This window comes from Hesperophylax consimilis, chromosome 29 (genome assembly GCF_061612785.1).
Source record: "Hesperophylax consimilis isolate HC1 chromosome 29, BYU_Hcon_1.0, whole genome shotgun sequence".
NCBI lineage: Eukaryota > Metazoa > Arthropoda > Insecta > Trichoptera > Limnephilidae > Hesperophylax > Hesperophylax consimilis.
In genome coordinates, this window is record NC_142864.1 from 448,773 (window position 1) to 462,943 (window position 14,171).

Here is a 14,171-nt window from a genome sequence, read left to right on the forward strand (position 1 = left end):
ACTCCTTTTCGATTCGTTTTTTTTTTTCATATACTAACTTTCTTTTGCGGGAACTTTTTTGATCTCTTTGACGTGATTCTGTCAAAGACTTTGTGTACTTGCCAGGACTACAGCCTGTTATTTTTTTTTGTAATTGTTGATGAGTTCCAGCATCTGTATTAAACGATATAACAGCACCAAAACACCTAGCCTGGTATGATCCTCTAGACGTGAAGTTGACCCGTTTGCCGCCTATGAATTTAGCAATAATAGAATTGAATTGCTCGGCATAGTTATTATTGAGGTTCAAAATCAGACTTTCCGATTTGTTCGCCAGGTAAGATAGATGTTGCTGTATGTCTGTCCAAATGCCACATTCTTGGAGCTCAGGAACATAATTTATTTCATTGGAGTCATTTTTCCTCTTGCAAAAATAATCAGCGCATTTTTGGTGGCTGCCGAATACATGACTTGCACAATTTCTGATATCGTTGCGCAAATTTTGAACCCGCTGAGTTTGGATGACGTCTTTTTCGCATTTTCTGTAATTCATGGCACCAACTATGGCTTTTCTAAGCCGCGTACTGTTGCTGGAGACCCTTTGCCTTATTATCACTGGTACGAACCCCTTGAAGTTGTTAGTTTTTTTTTCCAATGAGTTCATTTTACTGCAAAAATTACGAAGTAGGTGATTTTTGCATTCAATTTTCTCAATCAACTGTTTAGGACCGTATGGCATCAACATTCTAAGCTTACTGGTGATACTGCTATCACCCACCGTCACCAATCAACTTAGAATATTTAAGCCCATGCATTTCAATGCTCTTGAGGAAGCCTTCTGCAATAATGTCGGCTTCCATCGCGGTAGAACTACCCGACCAATTTTTAAAACATTTATGTTGTGGAACATCGACCGTTTGTCCATTATTCTGCGCTTTTGCACAAATTGAGCAAGTGTTATTACGGACACCACAGAAAAGGACCTTTCTGGTGCGGAAGCCAATAATGCATGCTGCACCAGAATGCGAATTATAGTTGGTTTTGTACGATCGCTTTGCCCATGAACCATCTGCAACCACGGTGATTTGTGGCACACCGTCATCATCGACTTCATTGTTCTCCACAGCTAATCGGTTTTCTTCCTTTCCTGCTTCAATCATTTTTTCGAGTGCCAAATTTTCCAAGTGTCCCCCCAACTGAATCAGATGTTTATAGAATAAGGAAGACGACATACAAGGCATATTTATAGTGCTGCATATTTCCCGTAATTGGGAATAACCGTTGCCAGTACATACAATACCTTCAACCATCGCATTATTGATAGGCATACCGCCAACTTGCTTAGGCATGTCAGATTTTATAATTTCTATTTTTCCACAAAGCTTACATAAAAAATGAAATTCGCTGTATAATCCATTCCTGATTTCCCTTTGAAAACAAAAATGTGAAAAAATGCAATCAAATGGAGAATGATCAATTTTGGACAAAGAGTCAAATAAAAATTCTATGTTGACAATTCTTCTGCCAACTAAATTCGATGTAACGATGTGGTTCGGATCATCTTCTTCCTCAACCTCTAACTCAAAAGAGTCACTGGAATCGGATGAACAGTTGAATTCAATGTCGGGTGATACGTCTGACATTTTCTGCAACGATATTTCGGGTTCAATCACATCGGTACTAAAAGAAAAAAAATCAGGCATCAAACCGTGAAAACAAAAGACCGCATATTATACTGTCAAGGTATGATCAATATGTGTAGTGATTATACTTACAAATTCGACAAAATAGTACAAGCAATTATAGGCAAAAATGGAGGACGGTTTTTATTCTTAAATTTAATCACTTTTAATTAAAGATCGTCGGTGTAATATTGAATTGTACCAATGTGTAAAAACACTGTCATCAGAACTAAAAGCTGAACGGCAATAAAATGAAACTCTCACTACTAACCAAAAGATGGTATCTTGATGTTATTGTGTACATTCTCGAGAGTTTGTTCTTGTGAAAATAAAATTATTTGCTTACCGTTTGCTCAAAATCCCACAATTCACATCGATGTTAGCATCGAAAAAATCCTTGTTGGCAAATTTAGCCTGACAATCTTCAACATCATTTACGGAACTGAAAACAACAAAAAAACATTACATTTTTACCGTAAAAAATAAATACTTATAATAAATATTGATTTAAATATTGCATTTAATTTTCACCTGTTCCGAGTTCTTTCTGTCTTTTTGACATTGCACTTCCTCTTTTTCCGGTGCATACTGGGTGGCTTACCACGTATCCACTTTCGACCTAAAACACAAATAACATTTTATAAAAATCAATAACGTAAGTACCCTAATTCATTACCTAATTATCATTGTTAAAAATGCTCAAATAATGATTACTTACCCATGTTGAATGAAATAAATTATTTGGGGATGCTTCGGTTAAAAACTGTGGAGTTTAAAAATAATATTATTCGTAAACAAAGTAACAAATTCGTCAATTATATGTCCGCGCGGGCTGACTGCGAATGTCCGACTAACACATATACATACACTAGCAATAATAATAAAAAATGACTCTAAGGACGATTGACGTAGGTATGTATGCATGTATTTGTTAGGCGGGCGATCTCACCCGAGCCCCTGCCCCCCGGCCCCCCTTACCTACCCTAGCCAGCCCGACTCAAGAAAGTGCGAATGAGACAATAACAAAAAAGCTAGTTAAATATACGTTGAATTTGTGGCCACCAAATTCGGCTTTTGAAGCAAATAAAACTTTTTTCAGTGAAGATTCAAATTTTATTGTATAGTTCATTATATGCCTGAGACGGGATATGTGAGATTTATTCAAAAAATAGCTTTCATTTGGTCACAAAAAATTGCCAAAGATGCCTCGTAAAATCATGTAAAATCGTCATCTTTTGGGGCCTATATTCTATAATTTAAGGCAAAAATCGAAAATCTGATCCATATGCGTACTTTATATATACCATGTCTTTTAACTAAAAAAAAAAAAAAACAGTTTACTCTAGTATTTCAGCCGTAAATCCAAATTAAAATTTTGTATGAAACAGGCACCGCAGCCGTTCCTCTTAATAGGTCGTATTTATAGGTAATATGGTTAGTGTTGTTATAATTACATACATTAAGTACATAAATTGATTTATAAATATTTTTCAAAGCAGCCGGATTCCGGGGAAACTGCAGTCATTTATTATTAATTTGGTAGGCAGTTTACCCGATTTACCTGGACAAGTAATTACGAGTATGTTCTTGGAAACATAATTTTCATGTCATTCTTCTTATTATACGAGTAGGTAGGTACGTATCTCTAAACATTACGAAAATTTACAATCTTATATTGTTTACAGTGAGGGTTTAACCTATTTAACTTAACATTATTTATATAGAACCGTTTACGCGAGTACAGAATATACAAAGTAAAACAAATATCATTTCTAGGCAGAATCAGAAACAAAATTTAATAAATAAACTTGTCAGATAATCCATACAATGATATCACCACACAATTGTTTTCAGACGATGTACCGATTTATATTATAAATATATACACATATTTTTTTATTCTCTTTTGTTAACATTCAAAAACATGAGCATTTCGACCTTTTTTGATGTTAATCTAGCTCTCCTTTCACTGATTAAAATTCCTGTTTTTGAAAACATCCTCTCGCATGGAACCGAAGTACCAACATTATTACATTTACTTTTAAATATTTCAGCAAGATTCGGATACACATGTTGGTGTCTTTTCCACCAATCCAGAGGGCAATTCATTAAACCAGCTTCATTTCTCAGGGGCAGCATATTATCAAAAATATACATATCCGATTCTTTTATTGCCTAGGATAATGGAGTGCTTTTCCCCCGCACGCATTTCTCTGCTAAAATATCATCAAAAATATTCCAGGCCGAAATTTTTTTAGATGTCGCGGATGATGCCGTGGTGCCCGTGGTAACCGATTCAGCTGTAATGGGTCTCACTTCAGTATTTTTACTTATCATCGCCGCTACCAAGTCTCGAACATGGGTTTTGATTTTGTTGGCAGCGGTGGACATCTGAAAAAACGTGCAACTTGTACCTCGGATCCAGAAAAGTACACAAAGCAAATGTAGTGCTGAATTCTATATTTCTGAACCTTTCTTTTAATCCGTTTTGCAGTTGAAGAATTATGTTTTTAACAGGGTCGCAGAACTTATCCGATCTTTCAAATTGACTGCATACACCCAGTAAACATCTAGTAACTACGATTACAGAGCTTCCCGTCATGTCACTGTTTTCACCGCTCATTGAAGCTGTCATCTCTGTCATCGAATGGTTCCAAAACCTCGCACAGCTCTTTGCAGGCTTTCCATGCATGACCTCTGATTAAAGGCAAATCTTTGTTAATTAATGCCATGGTTGCTTTAACGGCTTCTTCCAATTCTGTGAATCTGCGCAGCATATAAAACACAGAGTTCCACCTTGTTGGAACTTGCTGGATCAGACGTTTAGGATCCTGGATACCCTGTGATGACTGATATTTTAAAAGTTTCTCGCACAACAGGGTGCTCCTTTTGAAATGGGCAACGATTATTTTAATTTTTTCGATGGTATTTTCAAAACTTTTTAAAACATTCTGCACTATTAAATTTAATTTATGCGCAAAACAGCCGAAATGCTTCCACTGTAAAATTTCTTCGAGTGCGTTGGTGATGTTACTTGCATTATCTGATACGGAGAAATTTACTAAGCCGATCAATTTCCACACCGTTAAACCTTTTCTGAGTTCTTCGGCCAAACGAACTGCGGCGTGGCTTCCAGGAAAACTTGTACACTGTAATAAAACGCTCCTGAAATTAAAGTCGTTGTCAATATAATGTCCTGTTATAGCAAGGTAGCTCTCCGTAGTCCTGGAAGTCCACATGTCTGTCGTGACACAAATGCTAACAGCATTAGCAGCATTTTGCATATTTCATGATTTAGTTTCTTGTATTGCATCTCCACAGTAACTCTTTTAAAATAACTTAAATTTATATTTGATATTGTATCTCCACTTAAACCATATAAATAAGATAAAAATACTTATAATACCCACACTCAGGCTTCGCCTTCGTGGGATTCTTTTTAATTATGTACATTTATTTCAATATTTTTTATACATTTTTCAATATTTTATGTAACCATGTATGTATTAAAAAAAAATTCAATAATAAAAAAAAAAAAAATAAAAAAAAACCAATGTCTTTAACGGTCGATATGGATTTATGATATAACGCAGGTATCATGACTGAAGATATGGTTTTCCTACTGGGAAGATCATATCCTGGAATCCATTTAGAATATTTTCGAAATCCTCTGTCCTCGACGATACTGAATGGCTGAAAGTCCTCAATAAAGAGATCCAACAAGTCATTGTCGATTTTCTTCTTCTGATCCGGCGTGACCTTTTTGAAACAAAAGAGCTCAGCGTTCTTTGTCGCTTGTTGAGATGAACCGTTTCCAGAGAAACAGCTGTACTGCCTGTTTCTTGTCTTCTGGAACAGCCTGGTTCTTGGGAAGAGCAACTTGGTTGCTGAAGAACAGGCTGAGGTTGTGTTTCTTCCTGTATTGGTTCTCGAATATTATTTGACGTCATCTCCAGATGAATAGATATGTGTTTTCTTTGTAAATGCCCCTTTAAATTTGATATTGTCGATTTATATGACACGGCCTGATTACAAATTATGCTAACTAACTAACTAACTAACTAACCATCACGCCGTTTCTCCGCAGGGGTAGGCAGTGAGGACGGACCGCCAAACAACTCGGTCCTGGCACACACTCCTTGCCTCATTCACATTCATACATCGTCTCATACATACTCTTCTATTTTTCTGACTCTTGACATGGCCCGACTCAAGTATCTGATTCACTTGGTCGTGCCATGTCTTCCTCGGGCGTCCCCGACTTCTGCTACCATTCACATTTGCATCGTATATTCTCCTTACACTCCTTTCTTCGCTCATTCGCTCTACATGCCCAAACCATCTAAGCGTCCCTTTCTTGATCTTACTCATTACGCTTACATCAGCCTTGCACTCTTTGCGGATTATTTATTTATTTATTTATTTATTTTTCATGTTCTCCGTAAAACGGTTATTCACCAATACATTATGGAGAAGATTACAAATTAGACAAAAAGTATAGCAAAACACATAAAAAGGTCAGTTTCACTACTTTGTGACATACGTCAAAAGATAATTGTTAAACTGCCTGTAGGTTACGTTAAAAATGTCGATGGTCAATGCAGACTCGTTGAGCAGTTCAGTCGCTCTGTTGACTGGGGCGTTCTGATAGGCAGAAGTCCTCGCTTTTGGAGCATAAAAAAGGGTATGGGACCTTCCACGAGTATACTTGTCTGGGACATATAAGTTAATCTCTTTCAAAATAGGTGGATTATGTATAGTTCCAGAGATTATCTTAAAAAAATGTTTTCCTAAAAATATTTTTCGGCGGGCTTCTAATGTATTAAGATCGAGCATTCCTGCTAAGAATAAGGATGGATACAGGAAAGGGTAGTACATATATTCCCTCATATATAGGTAACGCATGAATCTCTTTTGTACTTTTTCTATTTCGAGAATATGGTTTTGCTCAGAAGGGGCCCAAATAATGGAGCTATATTCCAAGATACTGCGAACAAGTGCTTCATACGTTCTTCGGATTGCGATTCCGCTGGTAAATGATCTTGAATTACGAAGAACAAATCCAAGCATTTTGTTGGCACGGGAGACAATATCAGATATATGGGATTTGAAAGAGAGATTTGCTTCAAAAATTACGCCAAGGTCTCGAATCTCATTTTTACGTGTTAATTCATGTTTATTAATGTGGTAGGGGAACAGGAATGTATCTTTGGACCTTGTAAATGTAACGACACTGCATTTCTGAATACTGAAGGGTAAGTTGTTCAGTTCCGACCATTTGACAAGAGAATCAAGATCGTTCTGCAGAAGAATGGAATCGATGTAACTTTTGATTGCTTTGAAAAGTTTTATATCGTCAGCAAAAAGGAGATATTTTGAGTGGTTTATAGTGTTGCCAATGTCATTGATGAATAAGAGAAAGAGAAGGGGTCCTAGATTCGATCCCTGGGGAATCCCGGAGTTAGTTTTGTATTCGTGAGAGATATGGTGTCCGTAACTGACATACTGACGACGATTGCGTAAGTAGCTAGCCACAAAAGCGAGGAAATTCTGAGAGAATCCGATGTCACTTAATTTTTTTAATAAAATATCATGGTCGACTTTATCAAATGCTTTCTCGAAGTCTGTATAAATCACATCAACAGGTACAAAATTTTCAAATGAATTATTAATATAGGTAATGAGATTCATAAGATTCGTTGAAGGTGACAGTGTGGGACGAAATCCGTGCTGATTTTCGGTGAGTGTGTGTTTTGTTTGGTTATATATCTGTGAATAAATTATGGTTTCTAAAAGTTTTGCGGGTGCTGACAACACAGCTACAGGTCTGTAATTATCTATTTCTGACTTTTTTCCTTTTTTATGTATAGGCGTTACTTTCGTTAGTTTCCACATTTCCGGAAAGATATTTTTGCGAAGTGATAGATTAAAAATATGTTTTAGAGGTTGAACAAAATAACTTGCATATCTTTTGAGGATTATAGGTGGAATACAGTCTGGGCCGACGGAGTATTTAGGTTTTAGCTTATGGAAAGCTGTAATAATATCGTCATCGTTAATTTCATGAATTTGTACAGGTAAAGAGTTAAATGACGATGAAGCTATAGAGGATATGTCAAGTTTGGGGATATTGTCGCTAAATAGTCCACATTCCTCACACGATCATACATGGTTTTACCATACATACGCCATGTTACATACATATTGTTATCAGACTTATTAAAATGGTTCCATACTCCACTTTTTTGTCTATTCGCCATATTTAATTTTCTTTAAAAAACACTTCAACTTTATTTATTATAACGTAGTTAACGCACAGCACAACACAAAACCAAGAATTCAGAAAATAAACAACTTTACACTATCAACACTCAGTATACGGGCCGTTTGGTGAGGTCTGTTCGTTTTTCTCGTTACTCTCGTTCTCGTTTTGTAATAATAAACAACTGAATGGAAAACGGAAAACAGCCCCTTATTTAAGTGATTTCAATTTCAACCAGTTTTAAAAATAAAAGGATTGCCTTCTCACTCTTTGCCGGTAATGGGCCTTAAGTGTGAAACGTTAAGATAGTGTTTTTTCCCGTCGCCTGCAACAGACCTATCTCACTCTTACATATTATTACGACGTTAGTGCGAGAGAGTAAGATAATGTTATTCGTTTGGAATAGTTCTTTTTCATTCATACTCGTGCTTTCTTGATATAAGTTAGAAGAGTCGACAAAACGGACAAACTGTTTGTGCGGATTATAAGTAACAGTTTGGGCATTTTTTAACTCCAAACATGTTGTGCAAACGTGTTTGTCGTTTTAGGACTCACCACTAGTAAGAAAGAGGCAACACCACGTTTTGTAATTGCATTTAAATGTTTACAAATAATTGTGATATATTCTAAAAGTCATCAACTGCAAACTTTTGCATGTCGAAGTTTGTAAATTTTTTCTTATTTTTATATGAAATGAAAAAAACTGAAGTGACGGTTACCTTTCTGTTATTAAATGTTTTTTAGTTCTGTATAAAGTGCTATTTTTACAAGAAAAAATTTATCGGAAAGCGATTTTAATAAAAAACCTCTAAATATTTTTAATTGCATATGTCAAAAACAATGTTTCAATATGAAGGGAAATTGAATGTCAACTGGGAATATTTCTTAATAAGTATAATAATAAGACGTCTTACCAGTTTAGGCTTCTTCTTCTTCCTCTTGGGAAGGGGGGACCGCTGGACCACGGGCTGAGCCTGCGGGAGTAGCTTCTCCAGCCGGCGCAACTCCTTGGCCAGCTCCCGCACCAGCTGGTTGCTGTTGATGGTGTCGGGGATGTTATCCTTTTTGGACTGGTCATACTGTAGGCACAATACAATGCATAATAAGTGAATTAACTCTTGGGAAGGGGGGACCGCTGGACCACGGGCTGAGCCTGCGGGAGTAGCTTCTCCAGCCGGCGCAACTCCTTGGCCAGCTCCCGCACCAGCTGGTTGCTGTTGATGGTGTCGGGGATGTTATCCTTTTTGGACTGGTCATACTGTAGGCACAATACAATGCATAATAAGTGAATTAACTCTTGGGAAGGGGGGACCGCTGGACCACGGGCTGAGCCTGCGGGAGTAGCTTCTCCAGCCGGCGCAACTCCTTGGCCAGCTCCCGCACCAGCTGGTTGCTGTTGATGGTGTCGGGGATGTTATCCTTTTTGGACTGGTCATACTGTAGGCACAATACAATGCATAATAAGTGAATTAACTCTTGGGAAGGGGGGACCGCTGGACCACGGGCTGAGCCTGCGGGAGTAGCTTCTCCAGCCGGCGCAACTCCTTGGCCAGCTCCCGCACCAGCTGGTTGCTGTTGATGGTGTCGGGGATGTTATCCTTTTTGGACTGGTCATACTGTAGGCACAATACAATGCATAATAAGTGAATTAACTCTTGGGAAGGGGGGACCGCTGGACCACGGGCTGAGCCTGCGGGAGTAGCTTCTCCAGCCGGCGCAACTCCTTGGCCAGCTCCCGCACCAGCTGGTTGCTGTTGATGGTGTCGGGGATGTTATCCTTTTTGGACTGGTCATACTGTAGGCACAATACAATGCATAATAAGTGAATTAACTCTTGGGAAGGGGGGACCGCTGGACCACGGGCTGAGCCTGCGGGAGTAGCTTCTCCAGCCGGCGCAACTCCTTGGCCAGCTCCCGCACCAGCTGGTTGCTGTTGATGGTGTCGGGGATGTTATCCTTTTTGGACTGGTCATACTGTAGGCACAATACAATGCATAATAAGTGAATTAACTCTTGGGAAGGGGGGACCGCTGGACCACGGGCTGAGCCTGCGGGAGTAGCTTCTCCAGCCGGCGCAACTCCTTGGCCAGCTCCCGCACCAGCTGGTTGCTGTTGATGGTGTCGGGGATGTTATCCTTTTTGGACTGGTCATACTGTAGGCACAATACAATGCATAATAAGTGAATTAACTCTTGGGAAGGGGGGACCGCTGGACCACGGGCTGAGCCTGCGGGAGTAGCTTCTCCAGCCGGCGCAACTCCTTGGCCAGCTCCCGCACCAGCTGGTTGCTGTTGATGGTGTCGGGGATGTTATCCTTTTTGGACTGGTCATACTGTAGGCACAATACAATGCATAATAAGTGAATTAACTCTTGGGAAGGGGGGACCGCTGGACCACGGGCTGAGCCTGCGGGAGTAGCTTCTCCAGCCGGCGCAACTCCTTGGCCAGCTCCCGCACCAGCTGGTTGCTGTTGATGGTGTCGGGGATGTTATCCTTTTTGGACTGGTCATACTGTAGGCACAATACAATGCATAATAAGTGAATTAACTCTTGGGAAGGGGGGACCGCTGGACCACGGGCTGAGCCTGCGGGAGTAGCTTCTCCAGCCGGCGCAACTCCTTGGCCAGCTCCCGCACCAGCTGGTTGCTGTTGATGGTGTCGGGGATGTTATCCTTTTTGGACTGGTCATACTGTAGGCACAATACAATGCATAATAAGTGAATTAACTTTTTATCTCTCTTCTATAGAATTACATAAGCTGAAAATTATTTTAAAGAACGCATCAGAAAGAAATTTCTTCACTTATTTGAATGAGGATCGGACATTGTTCCGTTCCTTCCCACCTTTTTAAAATTCACGTCCCACTCCACAGATTGTACATTCTGTGGTCTAGAAGTGGGAACTTTAGATCGCATATTTTTTGTTTGTCCCTCTCTAAACAAATATCCTCTCTTCTATCAAGCCTTATCTAATATTGCCTCCCCTCCATTCAACATCTCATCTCTTCTAAATCTGAACTGGACTCCAATTTTCGTTATAATTTTGAAATTTGCCTAAAAAAAAAAAAATAATTAAAATAAAATTAATATTTAAATTTTTTTTTTTTTTTTTTTAAACATACAACAAACAATGTTGCACTCCCATGAGTTATCAAACTCATTAAGGGATCGCCAATTGGTAGTTTTGAAATAGAAGAGTAAAAAATAAAAAAAAGAGTTTTGTACAGAAAAATTAGAACCAACCTTTCGCTTTTCCATAAATTTAAATGATGGCCAAGAACACCCTTTAAGGGTGAAAGCCAGAAATAATTGGGGAAAAACACATTGGAAAAACACATCAGAAAAGAGACAATTGCAGCAGAATGATCACAAATGTGTACTTATTTAAAAATAGGTACTTTATTGCCTGTCTGAAATCTAGACATATCAGTTCCACTTTTGAAAATATTTTTCTGTTAAAATAGTGGATTCATGATAACTCAACACAGTGATAATTCAACACACCTTTAAAAAGTCATTAAAAACTAACCTATAAACCTAACCTAACAATTAGATAATGTTAATTAAGTGTTTTTTTTTATTTATTAAGTAAATAGAAACAATTTTTGTACAAAATTAAGGTAGTCCCACAAAGCTGTCATATGGCAGCTTGTCTGTAGGTTTTACCAATTAAACATTCTACTAAAAACAAGTTATACATATAGATAGATACATCAAAATAAGTTCAAGGATACATGAAATTTTCATACATTAGCCACAGCTTTACCATTTTTGGACACAGTCTCTCATTTTTTTCAAATTTAAGATTTTTATTGATTTTATTGAAAATCACTGGAATTACATATTGAAGAGTACGGCTTCCATATTTATTTAATATTCGAGGAGTAATTAGACCCTTTCCTTCTTTAAATCTTGTGGTATGTTTGTGTACCAGTGGGTGTTTGTATGAGCTTTCCCCCATGTTATCCATAATAATAGTGAACCATAAGAGACCTTTTATTGTAAGCAGGCTCTCTGATCCATATAGTACTTTTAAGTTATGTCTCTGATTGTAAATATTAGATGTGACAATGTTTTTTACTATGGCAGTTTGTAAATTTTGAATATATTTAATGTAAATAGTGCTTGCGTGTCCCCAAGTTCGAATTCCGTATCTTAGGATGGATTCGACCATAGAAAAATATAAGAGTTTAAGAGTGCAATGAGGTAAAATAAATTTTAAATTGTAAATTTGTCAGGATCTGAGCTGGTTACAAATTTTTGCCACTTGTTTATCCCACTTAAAACTATTATCAACAATTATTCCCAGATAAGTATATTCATTTATGAAATCAATTTTTTCACAGTCGCAAATATTAACAATTTTTCTATGTATACAGTCAAAGCTATGAGCGGTTATTTTAGGTATATTCCACATTTTCAAACTCGGTGATCTTATATACATGCATTTAGTTTTTTTAACATTAATAATTAGTCCTACATCATGGGTCCATTTGAGAAGCTCGTTAAAGTCTCTTTGTAATTCTTGTATAGCTATTAAGGGGTTTTCATTTGATACTACAAGAGCAGTATCATCAGCAAAAATTAATCTACGAGCATTTTTGAAAATCTTACACAAGGCAATAACATATATAATATATAATTTTGGACCTAGAATTGACCCTTGCGGTACTCCTGATTTGATATATCTTGATTTACTAATTATATTTAAAATTTTCACACTCATTTTTCTATTTGATAAATAGTTTTTGAAGAATAAGAGGAGTTTACCCCGGATTCCTATAATTTCAAGTACTTTAATTATTTGTATATGGCTGAGTGTATCGAAAGCTTTTGAGAAATCAATAAATAGAACCAGTACATGTTGTTTAGAGTTAAGTTGGGAATTTATATAATTAGAAAAATTTTCAAGCAATTTATCGCAACTTTTTGAAAACCATACTGGCATTCATCAATAATACTCAGATTTTTTAAATATTTATCTAAATTTATAGATATATATTTTTCCAAGATTTTTTCTAATGCAGGTAGTATAGAAATCGGTCTGTAATTATTTATTAAGGAGTGATTTCCATTTTTAAAGATAGGCCTTACAATGCTATATTTTAATTCATCAGGAATGTGGCTCGTGTCAATTATTCTGTTAATTAAGTGGGTAATTACAGGACTAAATAATTTTACATACTTTTTTAAATCATACATACAAATTAAATCTACGCCTGGTGTCTTGGAATTTTTCATACCTCCGATTATTAATTCAATTTGCTTTGCATTAGCTCTTGGTAGGTACATTGAATGAGGTAAATATTCTTGCACGTATTTAGACGCTCGGACATTACATTCATGTACTAACTTATTTACTCCCTCATCAAAGAAGTCTGCAAAATTTTCTGCCACTATATCTGTTGAATTAGACTTTAAGAAATATTTTGATATGACTTCATCACAACCGGATTTATCTTTCTTTCCTAAAATTTTATTCCATGTTTTTTTAATGTCTTTGAAACAGTGATTAAACTTATTGTTATAGTATTTTTTTGTGTTTAATATTAGTTTATATAATTTATTTCTGTATTTCTTGAATTCGATTTCATACTTTTTTTTGTTAGGTGAGTTTTTCCATTTCCTCCAAAGAGTATCTCGTGTTTGTATATTTTCAATGAGGCCCTCATTCATCCATTTTTTTTGGTAATTCCGATGGTTATTAGTTTTTAATTTTGTGAAGCTACTTATTTCATAAATTTTTTTAAATTTTGATTTAATTACTTCATACAAAACGTTTGGTTCTGATAATTTAAGCATTTCATTCCAGTCGGTGATTGAGATAAATAGTTCAACCTTTTTTTCTGAGAGTGCAGTATAGTACTCAGCGTGCGATTTGTCTGAAGTGTGTTTATCGTAGGTAGAGAAATAAATCGTCGTCGCAATTAGGTAGTGGTCAGCTATTATTGATTCACATACGCATGAACTGATTTCAACGGTCTCCCTCTCTCTTATATAGATATGATCTAGACAAGAAGCCGTTACATAGTTTGACAATACTGCTTCTCGTGTCACATCGTTTATAGTTTTAATCATTCCCAAATGAGCCATTAGGTTTTCATATTGGATTACTATCGGTTTGAGTTCATTTAATATGTTTATGTTCATATCACCAAGTATTAAAATGGATTCTTTAATGTCAATATTGCCCAATACAGTTTCCAGCTCATGGAGAAATAATTTTTTATTTGTATTTGGTGGTCTATA

At 36.8% G+C, this 14,171-nt stretch overlaps 1 protein-coding gene and 1 long non-coding RNA gene across 2 annotated transcripts in view; both read right to left on the reverse strand.

The window, feature by feature from the left end:
• LOC149409752 (uncharacterized) overlaps positions 1-14,171 on the reverse strand; it is a 70,055-nt gene that overhangs the window by 32,130 nt on the left and 23,754 nt on the right. Inside the window, exon 10 of the mRNA XM_089649303.1 lies at positions 8,838-9,002. Coding sequence (XP_089505429.1) covers positions 8,838-9,002 — 165 coding nt within the window. The remainder of the gene's footprint in view (positions 1-8,837; positions 9,003-14,171) is intronic.
• Positions 1,642-2,575, reverse strand: LOC149409753 (uncharacterized). The gene is made up of 3 exons (XR_016305101.1): positions 2,380-2,575; positions 2,193-2,280; positions 1,642-2,103 (listed from the first exon to the last, which is right to left on the reverse strand). It is a non-coding gene; the product is annotated as an uncharacterized LOC149409753 (long non-coding RNA).